Source organism: Cucumis sativus, chromosome 3 (genome assembly GCF_000004075.3).
Source record: "Cucumis sativus cultivar 9930 chromosome 3, Cucumber_9930_V3, whole genome shotgun sequence".
Taxonomy (NCBI): domain Eukaryota; kingdom Viridiplantae; phylum Streptophyta; class Magnoliopsida; order Cucurbitales; family Cucurbitaceae; genus Cucumis; species Cucumis sativus.
The window spans coordinates 40,825,401-40,844,194 of record NC_026657.2 but is presented as its reverse complement, the minus strand read 5'-3'; the positions used below and the strand labels follow the sequence as shown (position 1 = coordinate 40,844,194).

The 18,794-nt window shown below is 34.2% G+C and overlaps 2 protein-coding genes across 6 annotated transcripts; one reads left to right on the top strand and one right to left on the bottom strand.

The window, feature by feature from the left end:
- Window positions 1–171: 171 nt before the first annotated feature.
- On the bottom strand, window positions 172–6,483 carry LOC105435146 (QWRF motif-containing protein 7). Its single transcript, XM_031882654.1, has 5 exons — window positions 5,923–6,483; window positions 4,715–4,951; window positions 4,361–4,450; window positions 431–541; window positions 172–338 (listed from the first exon to the last, which is right to left on the bottom strand). The coding sequence occupies exons 1-5, from the start codon at window positions 6,481–6,483 to the stop codon at window positions 258–260; spliced, it is 1,080 nt and encodes a 359-aa protein (XP_031738514.1). The 3' UTR covers window positions 172–257.
- A 1,349-nt stretch (window positions 6,484–7,832) lies between these two features.
- LOC101206882 lies at window positions 7,833–18,320 on the top strand. 5 transcript variants are annotated; one of them, XM_031882560.1, is made up of 16 exons: window positions 7,849–8,406; window positions 8,608–8,706; window positions 8,980–9,053; window positions 9,193–9,226; window positions 9,383–9,441; window positions 10,008–10,122; window positions 10,231–10,268; window positions 11,196–11,293; window positions 11,373–11,428; window positions 11,646–11,931; window positions 12,230–12,345; window positions 12,875–12,931; window positions 15,970–16,035; window positions 16,178–16,252; window positions 17,107–17,197; window positions 17,907–18,320. In XM_031882560.1, exons 1-15 carry the CDS (start codon window positions 8,218–8,220, stop codon window positions 17,167–17,169), a joined length of 1,425 nt encoding a protein of 474 aa, XP_031738420.1. In that variant the 5' UTR covers window positions 7,849–8,217; the 3' UTR covers window positions 17,170–17,197; window positions 17,907–18,320. The 5 variants fall into 5 exon arrangements, 4 of the variants coding, with proteins under 4 accessions (XP_031738422.1, XP_031738421.1, XP_031738420.1 ...); XM_004148299.3 differs by having other exon boundaries at window positions 7,854–8,406; window positions 8,608–8,691; XM_031882561.1 differs by lacking the exon at window positions 17,107–17,197 and having other exon boundaries at window positions 7,840–8,406.
- Window positions 18,321–18,794: the final 474 nt, after the last annotated feature.

The following is an 18,794-nucleotide window of genomic DNA, read 5'->3' as shown; positions in this document are numbered from 1 at the left end:
ATTCATCTGCTTCAAAGCTTTATTCACCTTTTAATTTCTTCCATTTTCCACGATTTTATTCCATTAATGAAATTTTAGCTATGAAATTATTCCTCTATCACATATAGATCATAACAGTTGTAAGTTGGAGTTGCTCCCATTTAAATTAATAAAAATGAAGAGGCTGTCACTATATATAATTATAAATATATATAAAAAAAAGGCCCAAATTGCCCTTTCATGTACAATTAGATTAGAAAGTAAATACAAATGAAATGTTAACAAGTAGGAAAAGGATGATCCTTCGTGGTAGAATTTGTTGCTTGTATGACTTGTATTCTAATACTATTCTCCTTCGCCTGTATGAAAATAGAAGATGGCAATGTAAAGATATTGGGTGGGAGAAAAGGGGGAGTCAAATGGATTTAACCAAAAAAATAGAATAAAATACCAGTAAAGTGATGACCGAACATACAGCCTCCTCCAGCTTTTCCAAGCATTCTTCCTGTTCTTTAAATATGCTTAGCCGCTCCGTTAGCACGTACAACGTTTTCTCCAGTTGCTATCATTTTTTTACAGAATCATAAAACAAAAATAAATTGAGTTCATTATCATTAATCCATTTCACACTCTTTATTAAATTTAATTAATTCCTCAGACTTGTACAGGTGTTGTTTTTTTTTATCTCAAACTTATACGGATTTTAAAAATATTGGAATTTGTCTCCTACAACTCATAATTTGTAATTTAAAACTCTATTATATTCAATATAGTGATTATTAAAAACTTTTTAATGGAAACAAATATTATAATATTGAATTCAATAAACTAAAATCTCGATACTATCTTGTGTAGACTTGAATATCATATAGAGACATAAATATAGTTCAAATTCGAGTATATAGCTTTAACGGTCTATAGTACATGAATAAAGCTAGACATTTTATTTATTGTAGAGACACGGTGGACATGACTCGTTTTGTAGTTTGTACAAACAATATGATCTTGAATCGTTTAGGTAGAGATATAGAAATGGGGGCATTATAGGTAAAGAGTTTGCTTAAGATTGAAACCATTAAATAGTCACATTAAAATTTAGAGACATTATTAATTATAACGGTAAACAACGTTATAACAACGAGGTTGGGCATTTTATTATAGGGACACTATGGATGCGGTCTGCTTTGTAGTTAGTACAAGGGATGTGATCTTCAATCATTCATGTAGAGATACACTGCAAGAAATCGGGAGTTTCCCGACGCAAAAAAAATCGTCGGAAAACATGACGTCGGTAGAAGCCGGTGTTTTCCGACACATCTTAGTGCACGTCGAGGGAAGACATTCCCCCCGACGCAAACACATTAGCATCAAAATTGGTTGGAATGGTTTAGGGTTCCTCCAACGTGGTGCCAGGTACGTCGGAAAATGAACCCTTATTCCCGACGTGGAAAGTGTAGCGTCGGAAGAGGCAAACAATTAATTGGTCTTCCTCCGACGTGGTGTCAGGTACATCGGAAAATGGGTACCTATTCTCAACGTCTACAGTGTTGCGTCGGAGGAAGGGCAGATCATTAATTGTACATTACACCTTTCTCTGACGTGGTGTCAGCAACGTCGGAAATAGGTTTAGGGATTCCCGACGTGTCACTAATCGTGTCGAAAATAGGGTGCTATTCCCGACGCTTTCGTTGTGCGTCGAAAATTTTCCTTCTTTTTTAACTTCATTCTTTACAGAATGGAAACAAAAAAGAGAAAGAAAACCGAAAGAGGGAGAGGGAAACTGAGAGGGAGATCGAGAAGAGGAGGGTATTGTTGTCCCCGTTATCGTCGTCATCGGTAAGTGGTTTAGTTTAGTTATTGTTTTGTTTTAGTATTTAGATTTCAAATTAATTTTAGATTTTAGATTTCAAATTAGTTTTAGTATTTAGATTTTGAATTAGTTGTAGGTTTTAGTATTGAAATTGAATTTGAAGTGTTGTTAGGATTTTGAATTAGTTGTAGGTTTTAGGACTTTGAATTTGAAGTGTTGAAGTGTTGAAGTGTTGAAGTGTTGAATGATGAAAGTGAAGCGTTGAAGTTGATGTTAAAGTGTTGAATTTAAGTGTTGAAGTTGAGTTTGAAGTTGAGTTTGAATTTCAAATTTTGAATTTAGGAATTAATGGAAGGTATTTTTTTTAAAAAAAAATAGAGGGTGCATCGGGAGTTCCTAACATGTGTGTTGAAAGTTCCTAGGCATCTCCCGACACTATATTGATAGCATATTCGACGTTCATACAACGTCGGAAATTGTTTAGGAACTCCCGATGCACACATGTTATGCGTCGGGAGTTCCTCTCCGGACACATTTTTTTCAACTTGTCTCGACATATATTTATGCGTCGTTTCTGACGCTTTTCATATATCTCTCGACGATTTTATGCGTCTGGAGAGCCCCCATTTCTTGTAGTGATATAGAAGTGGAGGCATCCTAAGTAAGGAGTTGTACATAATTATACTGAAATCATGAAATAGTCACTTTTACGTTGTAACATTGTTTATGATTTAAACCTTAATATTCATTTTTTATTGATCGATCTAGGCAACTTAATTTTTTAATCATAAACTAACTATGAATTCATGTTCACACGAGATTATCCTCAGATCTGCATAGGTGAGGGCAACTCATTAGCGTTTGGCCCAATTATAAGCCTGAAATTTCAGGGGTAAGACAAAAGGTATATAGCTGGGGACATAGAATGTAAGACGAAATTCGCTCTTGACCATTTTAGAGTCAGTAGATAGGTTGTTCCCTTACGGACTAAATACAGGTCTTGAACAAGCGGCCTCACCCTCTCATTAAGTCCAAGAGAGATTCAATTTATAGGTTAAATCTTAAACCAATTGATCAATAGTGGATCAGTGAGACTTAATAAACAAAGTGTAATATCGGGGTAAAACAATATCTTAACCTAGTCGAGATTATGAGCAACCTGTGAAGGATTAACCTACTAATCATGATTATATCATATGTGGACACAAATATATCTATAGCGATGTTAGTGAACTACTAAACTTTTAGTGGAATGACTTGTTAGTTAACGAATGTTGATTAGCTCGATCTAAAATAATTTAGCCAGTTAATCTTGGATTGTTCAACCCATGATCTAAATGTTTATTAGGTTCCTCTACTAGCTTATATGAACAGAACAATATTAATATGTTGGATTAGTTCAAACAATTTGAATTAAGAAAGAAGAGAAGAATCGACAGCTATTGGTTATCATTTAAACAATAGAGTTTTATGTTTAAATGTGATTTGAATATTAAGAATATGAAACCATATTCATGCTCGGAAGCTTGGAAATCGTGAAAATTGTTAGAGTTATAAAAAGTCAAAGAGTTGACTTTTGACTTTGAGAAGTCAAACTTTGACAAACTATATATTCAAATGTTATTTGAATTTCAAAAAAATGAATGCAGATTTATGCTCGGGTGGTCGAAATTAGTCAAAAATGACAAAATGTGGTAAAAAGTCAAAATGTTAACTTTTGATTATGACTACAATGGTACAAAAGACCAATTTGTCATTTGATTAAAGTTAGTAGAAAAATCATACATTTTGTTGGATAATCTCACTAACTTTAGTGGGCTATATGGATGCATGAGATGTGAATACTTGATCTACTAAAGTCCACTCATGGTTAATAGATTAATAGATTGGTGAGGTGTTGGATTTTCGTGAATTTGAACATGAAAAAAAAGTTGCACGTAAAATGTTTATTCAAAGAAGGCTTATCCACATTGTCAAAAAAGACTTTTGACTCTTGAATGTTTTTTCTTAAAATTTTCTTCACCAAAGGATTTTCTCTCCCGACTCTCCACCATAAGTTAATTCCTTTTCAATTTCCATCTTTCTCTCTCAAATCATTCACATATCGAGTCCCACAACCCGATTTTAAGTCTAAAGAATAGCGAGTGATCAACACTAATGGTGGTCCGCTTCAAATTTATATATAAGAAGATTACAAGTAATCGGAAGTGACGAAGGTATGATCACTCTAAACCCTAATTCTATTATCAATTACGAACATTTAAAGGCATGTCAATTTCTACCTTGCACCTATGTGGTTCTCCATAAAAAGAAATATAGATATTTAGATACTAATATAATAGTGTAGAAAACACAATGATTGTATGAGTTCGAGGGTAATTCAATTATTCATTTAGGAATCCATCTTCTATAACACTAAACTAATGTAATTTTTTATTATTGAAGACTTTAAAGTGTAATTTTGCATGCAATTACAGTTATCCTTTTTACAGAAAAAAAATGAATAAATGATTGAAAGCTTATGACATGGTTGAAGTGCTAAATTACAGCTAAAGAAGAGAGATGAATAACCTGGGATGCGCGTTTGGTGATCATTGCCTCTAGTTTGACCATCACCTCCATGGCCATGCTTAATGCTTGTTGAAAAGCCTTTGTGTCAATCTGTGTATTTAATTCAATTCAATTCATTCAATACTCGCAATATCAATGCCCTTCTGCTTTTAAGATCGTTAATCACTAAATAATGACTTTACTTATTAATTGGACAAAATAATGATTTGACAGATATTTGTATGTAGCAACAAAGGGCTAAAATAAGATTTATATATATATATATATATATATATATATATATATATTTAAAAATGAAGAATTTAAAAAGATTAAATAGAAGTGGAGTAATTCTTTAGCAAGTTGACTAATTACCTTGGCTCCATGGAGTAGAGGGAGTTTGAGTGAGAATGTTGAAAGAATAGAGGCTAAACTGCCAACTGATTCTTGGTTTCTTTTGTCTAACTTGGCCCATTGCTTCAGGAGACTAACTTGAGGGAAGATTATTCTGTATAACTTGATCTCCTTTCTCAACTTTTCAACTTCAATTCGTTTTTCTAATATCCGATTTCTCATTCTCAAATTATGAAGCCACACACTGAATATTCTGTCCTGTCACCGAAACAAACCCCGCCCCACACGTTGAATATCGTCAATGAAAGATCGTTCTATACTATAGACATTTATTCCGTTTTATCAACCATTTTATATATATATGTTAATGAATGTGTAAAAGAAATCACCTGAGTTAATGAAGTTAAATAATATGATTTTTATATGTATTGTATTGTATAATATTCATTATTCTAAATAACAAACACATATATAGTAATTAGCTAGCTAAACAAGTCTACAGACAATCAATCATTTATACATACACTTCTCTATGACCTTTCACTTCACTCATAGACCGTAGTTAGGGATATGAAGTCTAGCAAATAGACATTATTTCTTACTATGCATTGATGAAGTCAAAGTTTAATTAACTTAATATAACTAACATTGTTTTTCATCCTACAAGTTTGAAGTTGTTGTATTAAAAAAAATACTCGATGAAAAATTTCTTCATTCAGTTAACGCTTTATTTTTTAGTTTTTGAAAATAAAGCTTATAATCATTTTTTTTGTTTGTTTTATTATATACTCTCTGCCATGTTTTAAAATAAAGAACCCAACTTTTGAAAACTTATCCAAAAAAAAAGTTTTTAAAAAACTTCCAAAACCAAAAAAAACAAGAACCCATTGATTTTGTTATAAATACTTTACTCACTTTATAACTTTTTTACAAATTTGTTTTTTCTTAAAATTGGCTAATAATTTTGCTCCTTTACTAAAAGAGGATGAAAATGATTGAAACTAGGAGAAAATAGGCTTTATTTTTTTAAAAAATTATTATAAATTATGAAACAGGTAAAAATATTAACGGACTATACTTTTGGAAAATCTCCTCTCTTTTTTTTTTAATCAAAACCAATTAATTGTGTTACACAAACTTAGTTTCTTAAAGCTAGATTATGTACTATACAAAAAAAAAAGAAAACAATTTCTCAAAATAAAAGGAAAATCAAACGAAGAAGTAAATACCTGAACAAGTGTTTTAACGTTAGCCATGGAAGTCTCTGCTCTAACGTTAGCATACTTCCATTGCAACAACCTATTCTGCAAAATCCTAAACCGATGAAGCTCTTCTGCTTCCATCATCGCTGCCGCTTTCTTTGGTTTAAAAAACCTCAAAACTCCGCTCACTGCACCACCTCGTTGACTGCCTAGTTTTCCTCTCCGTCCATCTGTCGCCGCGTGCTCAACCGCCGTCAGCGGAGACAAAACAAGGGGAGAGCCCAAGGACCGGCCAGGTGACAGTGCCCATGCAGACGGGGAAGTCGCCGGGGAGGACTTCAAGAACTTGGTAAAACCTGCCTTGGTTTTACAATTCAAGGGGTTTAAATTCTCTTCATCCTTGTCGTTCTTATTTCTTGACTTTGTCACTGATTTTGATCGGTGAATGGTTGAGCGTTGGCTTGTGTTTGCGGCACATGAGTTGTTATCGGGTAGGGTTATGGCAGGGGAGGAGCGGCTTTTGCTGCCGGGAGACGGCGGGGGAGGAAGGGCGGGGGTTTTTGGTCGGCGTATTCGTGTGTTCTCCATTTGTGGGTTGGGAATATTTGTGGGTTGTTTTATGAGAAATGTATATATGTAGTGAGTGAAAGTGGGAAGTTGAGAGCACGTTGAGGAAGACAAGGGAAAAATGCAAACATGATTTCTCTCTCTCATCATTCTTTGATTGACTTTATTGTTTTAATGTTAGATTGGAATTTGAGCTTAATTTGGATGGGTTAATATAAATGAGAAAAAAATGCCTTCTTACATAATTTAATATTTTACTATTTTTAAAATGTTTTGTTCTATTTATAAATAATACAAAATAAGATATAATAAAATATCACAATACAGTTAAGTCAATACTATTCATATTTATTTTGAACTATATTTTATTTTTTTTAAAAGCGAACTTATTATGCATATAGTAGAAGAAATCACAAAATATAGAAAAAAGAAAAAAAGAAAAAAAAGGTCACGTTGAACATATTGATAATTTTTAACATTTCCCAACCTACACCTTTTACATTTGTACTTCACATGCGAATTGATTAACGATTCCATCTTCTTCGGCACTTCACCTCTGGGTTTCTTCTTCTTCTCCTCCTCCTTTTTTTTCTCTTCTTATGTTGTAATTTATCGTTGTTCTTCACCAAAAATCAATTGCTCAACAAAGACCGACTACTCCACAGAAGAAAAGAATTATCCATGGATTGAAAAATATTAATTCCCATAAATAATTGGATTTTATTGTTCATGTGTTATCGTGATATTTAAATCTTAAATCTATTGTCTTTGAATGACAATCTTTTCTCATGTTGTTTACATATTGATTACTAATTTTCTCGTGTAAAAGTCTCTTTACTAGTCCACCTTAGGGAATTTTCTTGTCATGAGCCTTTTCAAGCAATTTTCATGGCACGTGTCATTCAAGAGAACAATGTATGTATTGTATGTTCTCGTACTAACCACGTCAAGTACATTTTTCACTTGAATGCGTCGTGTCATAGTTTTTTATGTTAGAGATTTTATGTAACATATACATAATGTCCCACGTAAAATCACATCATATTTACATGCTTGCTAACAAAACAACGACAATTTTCATTCACATAAAAGGACAAGCTTAATTAACTACGTTCACATAACAATTATCATCAAAACATTATATCAAATCACATGCATGAACATTCACAACTTATTTCATTTACTAACATACCTTGTGTTTGTGTTTGAATATAGCGATCAACTATATCTTGTGTTTGTGTTTGAACATAGTGGCAGAGATCTCTATCCCCAACCTCAACTTTGGTAAGGGAGGGAGGGCGGGTGAGAGAAGAAAGTTATTATGTGGAGTGATTGAAGGCTTGAATGAGAATATTCAAGAGGGAGATTCCAACTTCCAAGTGTCTTATACTTGAGTTTCTCTTGTATCGTTCATTATAATAAATTAAGATCTTGTTCTTGTTAGCAAGGGTTCAAAGACTCCTTGCATCAATTTGGTCAGACTTTCACTACCTAATTAGCATCGGTTGTCTTAGTGTTCTCTATTCTTGGTTTAGTTGAATTCCATTCTTCCCCACAAAAACAACATCATGAATGTCAAAGATATTGACGCAAACGAGGAGCGATTGATCGAGTAAGATTTTGAGTGGGCTTAACTTTTAGGACCAAGAAGAAGAAAGTTGGATTTCACGTGGCAACGAGGTGAAGATTGGTATAAATAGCCCGAGTTTTGAGGACGTGGCGCTGAAATATAAAGCTAATACAAGGAAAAAGAAAATGAGGAAAGTGAAGGACAAGTCCGTGCCAATGCCAAACCCCGAGATCAACAACACCGGCACTGATGAAGAAGCAATCACCGACGCCGGTAACTCTTCTCAATCCAATGATAATCTCAAAGATTGGTCAACTTTCCCGGTTGCCAGATTACCCTCTCGTAACACCTCCTCCAAGTACGATTTTGTCAAGGTAAATTTAGTTTTTCCATTCAATTCTTTGCTTCTTTGCTAACTGGAGTGATTTGAATGCAAGAATTGGCCCAATTCGGTTTGATTTCACGTTTCCTCATGATTTATTTGTTAGGAGTTTACCTAGGAACTCTGCTTCATTAATCTTGTTTTTTCCTATTGATTTTTTATTGCATGTGGTGGCCTGGTTATTTTCTGGCAGGTGAAGGTGTGGTTGGGAGATAACGCGGATCACTATTATGTATTGTCGCGGTTTTTGCTCAGCAGGATGTTGACAGTGACCAAGGTACAAGTGCGTCCAGTTAAGAGGCTTTCCTGGCACCGAGCTTATCAACAGCTCTTTCGATTTATTGATGTTTTTTTTGGGTATTGTTTTTTATACTTTGTCTCTTGCCAAGCAAGCTCAATGAGTCTTTCAAGAAGTCTTTCCTCGTTGTTAAGAGTAAAATTTATTGTCTTTTTGCTTTCTAGCCTCTGCTTGGGAAGCAAAGGTAACGTTGGTCTTTTCTATACAGGTTGGTTAACTTGGTTTGAATCCTCATTTGTATGTTAATTCTAACTCTTCTAATTTCAGATTCCAAATCATGTTGCTATTAAAATTGCATTGGAACTCAAGAAGCTGCTTGTAGATAATAGCCTTTTAGATGTGTGAGACATGTTCCTGTCTTCTCCCCCTATCTCATTCGATGCGCTTCTTGTTCAAAGGAGAATGAATATTACTTTTAAATTTCTTTTTTTCAATTACTAGTATTTTTATATATTATTGATTACTAATTTTTTTTTGTAGCTCACAATCTGATCTGGAAGCTAATATTTTCAAGGTATATGATGTCATTGAATTTTTTGCTTCATACCAACTGAATTTGTACAACTTTGACAATGCTGCCAAGAAATAGGAAGCTGATGAATTACTAATGCTTATCAGTATGCCGTAATATGTAGCTATAGCTAACTTTCTTTTAGGGCAACATATGCAGCTCATGGAGCGGCGTGGTTATGGGGAAGAGTACATAAATCGTTATAAAATGATGACAAGGTTTGTATATTTCCTTGAGTGGAGCTTCTCTTTCTTTTTCCGTAGTTGGAAACCTCGCATGAGACTTAATAAATATATGCAGAATGTATGCTTTTGTTTAATCGTCTCTCTGTCTTCCCCTTAACTTTTATCCACAGCTCTCACTAGCAACAACTTTCAGTTGCTGTTGCATGAAAATGCAACATCATAGTTCATTGATTTCGGATCATATGATGGCAACCACTCCATCAAGAATTTTTTTGCTTCTCTTCTACTAATTATAGTCTGATTTATTTCTTTTACTGAGAATATTGGTTATGGACGTTTCTTTCCTATGAATATTTGTTATGGATGTGGGTGTGAAGCTTGGATTCTAATGGATAAAGTAACTAAATAAAGTTGGAAATCAGTAGTTTTGATGCTTATGAGATCATGAAAGCACCCAACTCACATTTATCATGGAGGTAGGGCTTCTTAGGTCAAATTACTAGGGTTCTTGTAGCATGTTCCCAATGAATATGGTGCAACCCACCATGGCAGTTCTTGCTTTTTCCACATGTTGCTAAGTTCTATCTCATCTTTTCTAGATTTCACCATCAAAGGGTCCCCTTGGTGATTCTTGTATGTGGAACTGCCTGTGTTGGAAAGTCAACCATTGCCACCCAACTTGCACAGAGACTTAATCTCCCAAATGTGTTACAGGTCCTGCATATGTATATTTCAATCTCCCCTTGTTCTATATCTTGAGACCTAGTTATGTGCTAACTCTTTGTATAACTTCCTACTACTAACAATCTTTTATATTTGCAGACAGATATGGTTTATGAATTACTACGCACATCAACAGAGTACGTCCATAATTTTTTTTTCCTCCATTTTATAAAACAAAATATTATTATCTGAAGGGTTAAAAGCAGTTTGGTTTAACGGAGTATAGGACTGCAAGTTTTTCTTCTCTATGTTTTTGTCTTCTACTAAGCTGTCACCAATGCATTTAGCTCTTGTTAGCCCATCCTACCTCTAAAATCAACAACGAATGGAAATGAATTCATTTTCAATGCCATTGATTTTGCAAATTCATTTTTGATTATCACTTGATCAAAAGCAGAATCTCAAAAGTCAGAATTCATTTTCAATGCCATTGATTTTGCAAATTCATTTTTGATTATCACTTGATCAAAAGCAGAATCTCAAAAGTCACGCAGAAGCTAATCAACTTCCTACATGCTGTAAAGAAACCGAGTGTTGTTTGTGATTCCTTCGTTCGGAATGACAAGTGTTCGCTATAGAGATGTCAGTTGTATGATCGAGGAGTTCCTCTTCAATCTGCTGTTTGGGGAGAAAGGCCGGTTTCTTTGGCTTGCCAGAGTGTGTGCTGTGTTATGGGTTTTGTGGGATGGGATGAATAGAAGGGTGTTTAGGGGCGTGGAGAGGGACCCTAGGGAGCCTTGGTCCCTCATTTGTTTTCATGTTTCTCCGTGGGCTTCGATTTCAAAATCCTTTTGTTAGTATTCTTTAGGCATTATTATGCATAGTTGGATCCCCTTCTTTTAAAGGGCATCCCTTCTTTTTGTGGGCTTGGTTTTTCGTATGGCCGTGTATTCTTTCGTTTTTTTCTCTATGAAAGTGGTTATTTTCCTAAAAAATAACTGTAAAGAAAGAGAGGGAATCATCTTTTGTTTAAATTTTTTGATATTAGTGGTCTGCACATGCATACACTTGTTAGTTTTGTGATTCTTATTGAGATGGCTTTTCTTTTCCCTTTAAATATTCAGCGCTCCATTGACATCTACTCCTGTATGGGCACGAGATTTTAGCTCTCCAGAGGAGTTAATTACTGAATTCTGTAGAGAATGCAGGATTGTTCGTAAAGGTTAGTCATCCCTTCAGTTGTAGAGTTTGTTGCTATCTGGTTGGTTGATGCCTTCTGTTACCCTATATTTTTTGTATAGGTTTGGCTGGTGATTTAAAGAAAGCTATGAAAGATGGAAAGCCTATAATAATTGAGGTGAATCTTGCCTTAGAAAATGTAAACTAAAACTTCTAATTCAAATGACTTAGAAGTCATAGATATTTTAACGTAGAACATACAGACATGCTATTTCCATAATGAATTGGATTTCACTTGGATAACACAGAGTTTCTTTATTTAATTCTTTTTTCTAAATTATCTTTAGGGAATAGTTGTTTTGATATGACCTTGGTCATCTTTATAAAAAATTTAGGGAATACATTTGGATCCCAGTATATATTTGATGGATGATGAAAGCAAGTCACCAGCCAAAGTTTCGGCAAAAGATATTGAAAACAATCCCTTATCAGCAACATCAGAAGATAAAATTGCAAGACAAATGGAGCGTAGTTGTCTAGTTGTTCATCAATGTAAAAAAGGGAATGGCACCTGTATTAAATGTTCTCATTCGAAGGAATGCATGCACACCAATCAAGAGAATGAAGGGTTAGACTCTCTAGAAGCTGTGGGTATAGCAGGAAATAGCTCTGGAATTACAGGTTAATTTGAACTCTGAATTTTGTGATTATGAGTTCATTATTTTGTCTAGCCTTATCATAGAATTGAGAAATGCTACCTAAGTGTTCATATTTAACAACCAATTTATATTTGGATTCCTGAGAAAACTATTTTGCATTTTATGATGCTAATTCAAACTCGGAATTTTGTGCTTATGAGTTCACTATTTTGTCTAGCTTTATTATAGAATTGAGGAATGCTAACCAAGTGTTCGTGTTTAATGACCAATTTAGATTTGGATTCTTGAGAAAACTATTTTGCATTTATGATGCTATTCAGATGAAACTCACAATAAAGAGGAGACAAATAGATCTGCTTCTGTCAGGAAAGAGAAGTCTGGTGCTGAGCCAATAATAATACCCATAGTCTTAAAAATGGCTGAATTTGATCACAAGGTTTGTTTCACCTTTTTCTCAAATTTTTATTTGCAAAAAAGAAAAACTAATGAAGCTTGGACTCCAATATATAATATGGCATGGACATGACATGCTAATTTCTAAACCGTAGAACTTTCATCATGCTTGGAAAACATTTTTTTTCTTTTAAATGTATGTATGTGTATCTTTTAGATAGGAACAATAAGTATATGTTTATAATTTGAAATAAATAAAGGACGTAAGTTTAACATTAAATGACTAAATAACATAGAAAACGAAAGGTTTAGTATACAGCAGTACAATGTCTGTTATCCAACAAAGTTGAAGATAGAAAAAAGTTATTTCTTGTTAAAAAAGAAAAAAAAAAAAAAGAGGAAGAAAAGCTTGTGGTGAGCAACATTCTGCAAAATCATGAAGTTGAGAGGGAAAATGTATTGGGCCAAACTCAATCCACACTAATGCTCTCATGTGTTTCTTTTTGTTTTAGCTTTGCTTATTGGCTATCGGAAGTTTTAGTTGTAATTTATTTACTTCTTGTCTTGTTCAGGCACTACTAGAGGAATGGATCTCCCCTCGAACATTTAGTGACAAATGTCCTCTCCAGGTATCCCTATTTATTCAATGCTCCATTAGGAACATAATTTTCTTTTGAAAACTACTTTTTTAGTACAACAAGTGGGGGTGTAACATAGGGATATGAACCTCAAACCTCAAGGGCAGTAGCATGGCCAGTGCTGCTGATCTACATTTACTTTGGCAATTCAAACATAAAAGAATATGAGACTTTTTTTAAGTAAGAAATTTGTGCTTAATTTGGATTTGAATGTCATGACACTTGGTTTTGAATTTCAAACTGTAGATTTATCATTATAAAAGACAAACCATATTTGGATATAAATTGAAATAGAAGCACCTTTGAAGGTACAATTCATGGCATATTCAGCCAGCTGAAACTGAGAGAAAATGGTAGGTATGCATGTTTGGTTCTTTTGTCTAATTCTTACTCTACTATGTACTTAGTCACAATGTTTTTTTTGAATAAACTAGATCGGGTTGTATCCATGCCTAGGCTCAAGGGTCAAGTTGCCGCCTTGTCTTTCAAGGCGAGGCTCATAAAATAAGGCATGCTTTGGGGATTTTTCATTAGTTTTAAAAATAGTAATTATCCAGGGTTTACCCCTTCTTTATGAGAATGCACCATCAGCTTCCAAAGAACCATTGCCTCTTGTCAGGAATTTCCAAGACATTACATATTGTAATTTCTTTTTGATATTGCAATATATCGGTATCTTCTAGTTTTGTGCATGGGTACCTAACAAATCAAACCAAGGTATGAGAATGAGTTATTTCAAGTTGAAGATGTGGAAGCAAAGAAAATCCCATTGTTATCAAGCTCCCAACTTTGCTGGTTCCAAGAGGCTATCGAGGAGCTTTGTCAAAAATCAGAAAATCAATACTTCTACAGGAAAGAAAGAATAGATAATGGCATAACAGAAGTCTCAAAATTTAGAATAGATAAGGGGTGGGTTTTTTAAGGTGCAACTTTTGGGCCAGAACAGGTGGAACATCATACATATTTTCTCGAGCGAGGAAAAATAGGGATGGAGAATGTTCCTTAAAATGTTGAAAAGTTTCAAATCAAAGTATGATTATGAGACATGGCATTCAGATTAGGGCAAGTCGGAAAAGCATCTCTTTGAAGATATTGACTGATCACAAGAAGAGGAGAAGAAGTATAGCTATGTGGACAAGGTTAAAACAAAAACATTTCTCTGCTTTAGGCCTGAAAACACAGAGCACTTGACAACAATGGGTTATCAAGAGTCCAAGATTCTTCAGCACAGACTTCAACAATCAATGGGTTGTCTCACGGCTTTTTGAGTTCAGTGATTGAGTTGAGATTAAAGAAATGTTACAAATGTACTTCCATTCGAAGGTCCTCATCAACCTGCTGTTTGCAGAGAATGATTTGATTGATTTAGATCAAGGGCCACTCGATGAACTTATGAAGCAACCTGAGAATGGCAGGAGTTTGATGTCTTTCACTTGAAGTTTGAAAAATGGGATAAGGTAGGACATAGCAGACCTTTGTATGCAAGAGGATACAGGCATGTATCTCGATCAAGATCCTACCTTTAGACTATTGGTTTAACCAAAATTTTGAAGTTATTGGCGCTCATTTCAGGGGTTAATAGACATATCCATGGATACCTTGAACTTTCTCAACATATCAGAAGCCAAAATTCAAGTCAAAGAGAATCTTTGTGGGTTCATTCCAGCAACAACTGAAATCAGGGATGAGAAGAGTGGAAATATTTTCTTGAATTTGATATATCATCAATAGACTCAATTGTCAGGGGATTCATTTGCCCATGATGTTTCTAACCCCGTTGATATTGTTAGATTAGGTCAATTTTGAAAAATGTAGAGGTTCAATGTGATTCGTTAAAGGTTAAGTATGGTTTCCTTCTACCAGCAAGATTGCATCCACAGTTTGCCAGAAAACTCATTTGTCAAGTAAGAAAATTTTACCAAGTTGAAGCTCTAGAAGCTTTCAGAGGATATTTGGAGGAGGTCGGACGAACCAACCCACAACGCACCTAGTAAATCCTTAGATTCTATGAACTGAAACAACGGGATAGTGAACGCTGAGAAGCTGGAAGTCCGTGACCATTCGAAGTCTGTTCAGCCATCCAAGTGTTGCTCGAATTTCCCATCTTTTAATCCGCCAATCCCACCGGAGCCGGAGAAGATGGTAGAAAATCTGACATCCCCTGTAACAGTGTGAACACTTCCAAAACACAAAAAATTCGCATTCAATGAAGAGAGAGAAAAGAGAGGAAATCTGTAATAATTCAAAGGTGGCAGCTCAATCGTCCTCCCTCATTAAGAGAAAAGATTTACAGCCATCAACCCCTCTGGAATTTCCCAAGCGCTGGAATCCTTTAGCAACCATCTTCTCTCTCCAAAGAGCAATAGAAAACCTCGAAAAAACACTGGTGTAATTCACTTTAATATCTCGCTTTGGATTCAAATCATTTTCTTTCCGTGAGTGACCTTTGTTTTACTTTTTGTCCCTAGTAATTGGAGCTGTTCCTTGTATTTTACTTTTTGGTTTACATGGTGCTCAGGTGTAGTCTATGTTTCTATTCAAGCTTCTGTCTGCACTTTTGTTCTCTTTGATAACCGTAGTTTTTCTGTGGAAGAAAAAGAAAAGAAGCTCGTTATAAGGCTGTTTCTAGTTATCCTCCTTCGTAAATTCTTTATTTGGTGCTTTTCTTTTTTTCCTTTTGAATTTTTTTGTTAAAAAAAAAATTCTATTGACTCCTTTTATTCAGGGCTTTTCTGTAAACAGATTTCCTGCTTGATGAGATTCATGCTTCCATTGAAAAAAATGATTAGTAACCAGAAACCTAGCTAAATAGGGCTTGCATTCTTCCGAAGGCTAGACCATGTAAAATGCCCTTGCCCTATTAGAAGGATAAATTTTTTAGGAGTTTTCTTTGTGACTGCTGTTTTTTTTGTTCTTCTATCTCATTCTTTATGCTGTTTATTTATCTCCTTCGTGTCCATCCCTCACTAGTCACCTCTATATCATTTTTTTTATTATTGTTGTTTTTTCTGATATTTGCTTTATGTCAGGATAAAAGTAAGCTTATAGCTAATTTAAAGACCATTCAGGGCTATCTTTGCTCGTTCAAATCACAGGTTTGTTTCTCCCCTTATTGTTTTTCCAAGGAAGGATGGATGCAATGCTTGTTAGGAATTAGTGGTCTAATGTGTGTCTTATTGAACAGTAATCAAGTTTAACCAATATCATTTATTAATATGTTCCTATGATTGTTCACAGGGTTTAATAGTAGTTAATATATCAGCGACTACATTTCCACAAACACTGGATTGGCTGCATGGATATATTCTGCAGGTAACCTATTTATAGGTTTTTCGTAAATGGAATTTTGTAGACAAGATTATAATTCATTCCTGTTAAACCATTAAATACGTAAGGTTATGCTACAAAGAGCCAGTTTGTTGTACTCAAGATATTAATCTAAATGCAACTTTGTTTTACACATTCCTACATAAATTTATTGTTCTAGGAAGTGGTAAGTTAAAGCCTAAGATGCATAGACACTTTAGTGTGACTAGCATGTTCGTGTCAGGCACTTAGACACTCTGACACATGTTGGACACGTATTGGATACTTGTTAGTGCAACAAATTTGTTAGATATGCATAGAACACTTGTCGAGTAGACTAAAAAGACTATATGTCAATAACTTTCTAATATTTTATCAATTTTTTTCTTTTTGAGAGTGAAAAGCATCAAGCTCATACTTTTTAAGTGTGTAATTGCATCAACCCAGTTACTTTGATTTTTCATATAGCATGAAAATGATTTATACTTTTTAAAATGTTTATTTTAATAAACATGTCCTTGCCGTGTCATATACATGTTGTATCATTGTCTCGTATTTGTATCCTTGCTTCTAAGGATAAAACTGTTAGTTGAAAATGAGGACCATTGGAAGCAAGGTTAGGCAAGTTAAAAATTTTATGATACAACAAGAAATATAAGGGCAACGATTAGATCAGAAAGTTTTTTTTTTTCTTTTCTATTAAGTATTGATTATTGCATATGGTCCATTGTGCGATAGTGTTTTTAGCAGGATTGAATAAAAATTGAAAACCCTCTCCCCCATTCGTTATTTTCCTGACAGTGTTTTTAGCAGGATTGTCTGTAGAATTCTTAAGATTTGTTTACATCCTTTTTGGCCAGTGTATCGAACAAGGCATTTCACCTGTATCAAATGAAAATGCAAGTCAGTCTATTGAACACTAATTAAGAAAATAATTTTTGTTCATCACAGGTATGCTAAATCTCTCTCTGACCATCAAATATATTTTTCCATTGAATATGAAACAAAAGCCTAAGCCAAGACATTTATTTTCAATGATATCGATATTTGAAAGCCTGAGTTATGCTTAACCTGGTTAAGGCATATATGTGTTACACGTAGTTGAACTCAAAAGAGGAAAAAAAAAAAAAAAAAGACAAGATCCAGGGGACTATACTTTTTACTTTCTAAACATTCTCCTCACAGCCGTATACACGTACAACCCTATTGTTCCTTCTGCAGTGTTTTTTTATTCATTCGAAAACTTTATGATTCACTGAAGAAGAGAATTATGGCGTGAGATACTTGTTTCCAACCTATTATAAACCATATTTCCATGCATGCAAGTGAATAGGGATTAGTTCAAAGTGAGATTAGCTGGGTGCGCTCAAGTTTTCCTGCATAAAAACATCACAAAAAGAAAATGGAAAATGGAATTACTCAAAATTACTCGTGGTTTTCAGTTGATGTTTTGATTCTAAATCATTAAATTATCACACGTAGGCTTTTATTTAAGTAGAATTGAAAACAAAGTTTCTTCTTTGCTTTAGAAAGATTGAATTCACATAATTATACTACATCGTTTGGTTCTAGATTTGAATTTACCATAATTAATAGAACATGAGCCGATTGTTGCCATGATCTGACAGAAGTTGCCATTTCCGACCCTTTCTTTGTTTAGGTGGAGAATTCCCACATACTGTAACAAAGGCTTATCAACTCATTCCTAAGGTTCCAGCTTCTCTTTGACAAAAGTTTCATCAAGACAGTGGCATAAAAGCTGTTCCTGGTTGAGGTTTGGCCAAAATATATGCTCCTTTGGAAGTTTGTCGCTTGCAACAGTTATCTGTTAAAGCCATCTTGTTGTGCAATTATAACTTAATGAACATTAGCTTCTTGCTCAAGATAATAATTTCTACAAATGGGTTATGTTCGTTTGAAGATTGAAATTCCGTTTGTAGGTCTCAGGGTTATGGAATTAGTTTGGACCCTTTGGATGATGTATTAAAATATGGATAAAACGGATCTTATTGTTGTACTAGTCCAAACGAATCAAAATCTTCTAATGGGACAGGCCAATCCCAATATGTTTTAAGTGTTTTTCTGACAGCATATGCGGATACAATAGGATATTCCTAATACGATACGCCAATTCGTATTTCTAAAAAATTAGGATAAGGGATGAAACAAAGAGATAAGAGGAGAGGAAGAAGATTAGAGGAAAAGTATGAACAAAAACTAAGAACCTTTTTTGTTAAATGGTTGAAAATAATTAAGTGGGTTATATTTTACCTTGGGACGTAAATGTAATGATAACGATTAGATGATTTTAAGATTTGGATTTTTTTTTTTTTTTTTGTAAACTATGAAGAAATGAGCATTTTGGTTGTTTATTCTTTTGTGGAGAAATAATGAGCATTTTGGTTGTTTATTCTTTGGTGGATAAATATTAGATATTCTTTGGTGGATAAATATTAGATGAGTTGTTTACATCTGTTGAAGATATCTAACACAAAGAAATCTTAGACCTATATATGATACTTCAATAATAATAATAAAAAAAACACCC

What these genes read in the sequence shown, in the direction of transcription:
- LOC101206882 (XM_031882560.1), top strand. Translation starts at nt 8,218, where the DNA reads ATGAGGAAAGTGAAGGACAAGTCCGTGCCAATGCCAAACCCCGAGATC. An exon ending in CCAAGTACGATTTTGTCAAG is followed by an intron (nt 8,407 to 8,607) that starts GTAAATTTAGTT and finishes ATTTTCTGGCAG; the next exon opens with GTGAAGGTGTGGTTGGGAGA. An exon ending in GATAATAGCCTTTTAGATGT is followed by an intron (nt 9,054 to 9,192) that starts GTGAGACATGTT and finishes TTTTTTTTGTAG; the next exon opens with CTCACAATCTGATCTGGAAG.
- LOC105435146 (XM_031882654.1), bottom strand. Translation starts at nt 6,483, where the DNA reads ATGGAGAACACACGAATACGCCGACCAAAAACCCCCGCCCTTCCTCCC. An exon ending in CTCTACTCCATGGAGCCAAG is followed by an intron (nt 4,451 to 4,714) that starts GTAATTAGTCAA and finishes TTAAATACACAG; the next exon opens with ATTGACACAAAGGCTTTTCA. An exon ending in GTTCGGTCATCACTTTACTG is followed by an intron (nt 339 to 430) that starts GTATTTTATTCT and finishes ATTTTCATACAG; the next exon opens with GCGAAGGAGAATAGTATTAG.